The sequence below is a fragment of the Sardina pilchardus genome, chromosome 5 (genome assembly GCF_963854185.1).
Source record: "Sardina pilchardus chromosome 5, fSarPil1.1, whole genome shotgun sequence".
Taxonomy (NCBI): Eukaryota; Metazoa; Chordata; class Actinopteri; order Clupeiformes; family Clupeidae; genus Sardina; species Sardina pilchardus.
The window spans coordinates 32,033,571-32,038,570 of record NC_084998.1 but is presented as its reverse complement, the minus strand read 5'-3'; the positions used below and the strand labels follow the sequence as shown (position 1 = coordinate 32,038,570).

Genomic DNA, 5,000 nt, shown 5'->3' with positions numbered 1-5,000 from the left:
TCCTTCTGCACCGGTTTCGTCTCGTATCTTTAGTGTGAATTGGGTCTTATGAATGCCTTCGTGCTGACTGTCTGTCTGTCTTATGATTCATAAGACAGACAGACAGACAGCACGTATGCATTCATAAGTTATGAATGCATACGTGCTGTCTGTCTGTTTGTCTTATGAGTGCATACGTGCTGTCTGTCTGTCTTATGAGTGCATACGTGCTGTCTGTCTGTCTTATGAGTGCATATGTGCTGTCTGTCTGTCTGTCTGTCTGTCTCATGAGTGCATACGTGCTGTCTGTTTGTCTGGGTGCCATATGAGTTCATATCTGCCCCCTCAGCCCAGCCACCTCCCTGTCATTGGAGACTCATTCACTTTTCTCTCTGGTGCTCTTTCTGACACTCTGATAGCAGCTCTTCAGCCAAGCTGACATTCCCATGCTACCTGTGCCACTACCGATATTCCCATTTCTCCCTGTGCCACTACCGATATCCCCATTCTCCCTGTGCCTCTACTAATATTCCCATTATCCCTGTGTGTCTACACATTCCCATTGTCACTGTGCTAGAGGACTGCATTGGGACTGGGACTGGGACTTTTTTTTTTTTTTTTTTTTTTTAACTGAACACAGTCTATATTCTGGCTATGTGCGTGTAATGGTGCAAACTGAGTTTTTATAGCCTAATGATTAAACAAAGTTCTAGCCTTGTGTGTGTGTGTGTGTGTGTGTTTCTGATGGTAACGGTCATTCAAACACAGTTGTTTTCTATTCAAGCAGCTGTTTTTTTTCTCTTGCGGGACGGGAGAAGATACAAAATCAATGCATGTCTATTACAGTGCGGGCATAAATTATCAGAATTTCGCGGGAGAGGGCGGGACTAAACATATACATTGCGGGCGGGTGCGGGCGGGACTGTAACACACACTCCGCGGGTGCGGGCGGTAATGATCAGAATTTCTGATGATGCGGGCGGGATTGGGATGAAGAAAACAGTCCCGCGCAGGGCTCTACACTGTGCCTCTATTATAGTAATTTCTCCCCTCTTTTATAAAGGTACAAGTTCAGTTCAGCACTCTAGGAAACTAAAAAGAGACAAAATGAAGCTTGCTCCTATCCCTTTGTGTGTCCTCTACCAACATTCCCATTCTCCCTGTCTCCTCTATTGACATTCCCATCCTCTCTGTCTCCTCTACCAACATTCCCATTCTCCCTGTTCCTCCTCTGATATTCCCATCCTCCCTGTTCCTCTACTGACACTCTCATCCTCCCTGTGTTCTGTGCCGACATTCCCATCCTCCCTGTTCCTCTACTGACATTCCCATTCTCTGTGTGTCCTGTGCCAACATTCCCATCCTCCCTGTTCCTCTACTGACACTCCCATCCTCCCTGTATTCTGTGCCGGCATTCCCATCCAACCTGTTCCTCTACTGACACTTCCATCCTCCCTGTATTCTGTGCCGGCATTCCCATCCTCCCATGTTCCTCTACTGACATTCCCGTTCTCCCTGTTCCTCTACTGACATTCCCATCCTCCCTGCTCCTCTACAGACATTCCCTTTCTCTGTGTGTCCTGTGCCAACATTCCCATCCTCCCTGTTCCTCTACTGACACTCCCATCCTCCCTGTATTCTGTGCCGGCATTCCCATCCTCCCTGTTCCTCTACTGACATTCCCGTTCTCCCTCTCCCCCCCTGTAGCAGCGGCCCCTGAAGCAGTCCCTGGGCGGCTCGCTGTGTCGGGAGTCGCACTGGAAATGCCTGCTGCTGACGCTGCTGATGATCGGCTGCTTCTGCACGCTGGGCTGGTGCTCTCTGTACCGCGTGGCCGTCATGGCGGCCGACGACCAAGGCCACGCCTACTTCTACGGCGACGCGGCGCGCGTCTACCTGGACAGCCCGTGCTCCAACGGCTACGTCTACATCCCCGTGGCCTTCCTGGCCATGCTCTACATCGTCTACCTGGTGGAGTGCTGGCACTGCTACTCCAAGACGGCGCACCTGCCGCAGGTGGAGACGGCGCAGGTGTACGAGCGTGTGCAGCGGCTGCAGCAGGCCACACCCTGCATCTGGTGGAAGGCCATCAGCTACCACTACGTGCGCCGCACACGCCAGGTCACACGCTACCGCAACGGAGACGCATACACCACCACGCAGGTACACACACACACACACACACACACACACACACACACACACACACACACACACACACACACACACACATCAGCTACCACTACGTGCGCCGCACACGCCAGGTCACGCGCTACCGCAACGGAGACGCATACACCACCACGCAGGTACACACACACACACACACACACACACACACACACACACACATCAGCTACCACTACGTGCGCCGCACACGCCAGGTCACACGCTACCGCAACGGAGACGCATACACCACCACGCAGGTACACACACACACACACACACACACACACACACACACACACACACACACACACACACACGCACACACACACATCAGCTACCACTACGTGCGCCGCACACGCCAGGTCACACGCTACCGCAACGGAGACGCATACACCACCACGCAGGTACACACACACACACACACACACACACACATCAGCTACCACTACGTGCGCCGCACACGCCAGGTCACACGCTACCGCAACGGAGACGCATACACCACCACGCAGGTACACACACACACACACACACACACACACACACACACATCAGCTACCACTACGTGCGCCGCACACGCCAGGTCACACGCTACCGCAACGGAGACGCATACACCACCACGCAGGTACACACACACACACACACACACACACACACACACACACACACACACACACACACACACATCAGCTACCACTACGTGCGCCGCACACGCCAGGTCACACGCTACCGCAACGGAGACGCATACACCACCACGCAGGTACACACACACACACACACACACACACACACACACACACATCAGCTACCACTACGTGCGCCGCACACGCCAGGTCACACGCTACCGCAACGGAGACGCATACACCACCACGCAGGTACACACACACACACCACACACACACACACACACACATCAGCTACCACTACGTGCGCCGCACACGCCAGGTCACACGCTACCGCAACGGAGACGCATACACCACCACGCAGGTACACACACACACACACACACACACACACATCAGCTACCACTACGTGCGCCGCACACGCCAGGTCACACGCTACCGCAACGGAGACGCATACACCACCACGCAGGTACACACACACACACACACACACACACACACACACACACACACACACACACACACACACGCACACACACACATCAGCTACCACTACGTGCGCCGCACACGCCAGGTCACACGCTACCGCAATGGAGACGCATACACCACCACGCAGGTACACACACACACACACATACACACACACACACACACACACACACACATCAGCTACCACTACGTGCGCCGCACACGCCAGGTCACACGCTACCGCAACGGAGACGCATACACCACCACGCAGGTACACACACACACACACACACACACACACATCAGCTACCACTACGTGCGCCGCACACGCCAGGTCACGCGCTACCGCAACGGAGACGCATACACCACCACGCAGGTACACACACACACACACACACACACACACACACACACACACACACACACACACATCAGCTACCACTACGTGCGCCGCACACGCCAGGTCACGCGCTACCGCAACGGAGACGCATACACCACCACGCAGGTACACACACACACACACACACACACACACACACACACACACATCAGCTACCACTACGTGCGCCGCACACGCCAGGTCACGCGCTACCGCAACGGAGACGCATACACCACCACGCAGGTACACACACACACACACACACACACACACACACACACATCAGCTACCACTACGTGCGCCGCACACGCCAGGTCACACGCTACCGCAACGGAGACGCATACACCACCACGCAGGTACACACACACACACACACACACACACACACACACATCAGCTACCACTACGTGCGCCGCACACGCCAGGTCACACGCTACCGCAACGGAGACGCATACACCACCACGCAGGTACACACACACACACACACACACACACACATCAGCTACCACTACGTGCGCCGCACACGCCAGGTCACACGCTACCGCAACGGAGACGCATACACCACCACGCAGGTACACACACACACACACACACACACACACACACACACACACATCAGCTACCACTACGTGCGCCGCACACGCCAGGTCACGCGCTACCGCAACGGAGACGCATACACCACCACGCAGGTACACACACACACACACACACACACACACACACACACATCAGCTACCACTACGTGCGCCGCACACGCCAGGTCACGCGCTACCGCAACGGAGACGCATACACCACCACGCAGGTACACACACACACACACACACACACACACATCAGCTACCACTACGTGCGCCGCACACGCCAGGTCACACGCTACCGCAACGGAGACGCATACACCACCACGCAGGTACACACACACACACACACACACACACACACACACACATCAGCTACCACTACGTGCGCCGCACACGCCAGGTCACACGCTACCGCAACGGAGACGCATACACCACCACGCAGGTACACACACACACACACACACACACACACACACACACACACACACACACACACACACACGCACACACACACATCAGCTACCACTACGTGCGCCGCACACGCCAGGTCACACGCTACCGCAACGGAGACGCATACACCACCACGCAGGTACACACACACACACACACACACACACACACACACACACACACACACACACACACACACACACATCAGCTACCACTACGTGCGCCGCACACGCCAGGTCACGCGCTACCGCAACGGAGACGCATACACCACACCACGCAGGTACACACACACACACACACACACACACACACACACACACACACACACACACATCAGCTACCACTACGTGCGCCGCACAC

At 55.3% G+C, this 5,000-nt stretch overlaps 1 protein-coding gene across 1 annotated transcript in view; it reads left to right on the top strand.

The window, feature by feature from the left end:
- Positions 1 to 5,000, top strand: part of LOC134080906 (transmembrane protein 151B) — a 25,244-nt gene that overhangs the window by 15,711 nt on the left and 4,533 nt on the right. The window contains exon 2 of the mRNA XM_062537519.1: positions 1,687 to 2,142. Within this exon, the coding sequence (XP_062393503.1) occupies positions 1,687 to 2,142 (456 nt within the window). The remainder of the gene's footprint in view (positions 1 to 1,686; positions 2,143 to 5,000) is intronic.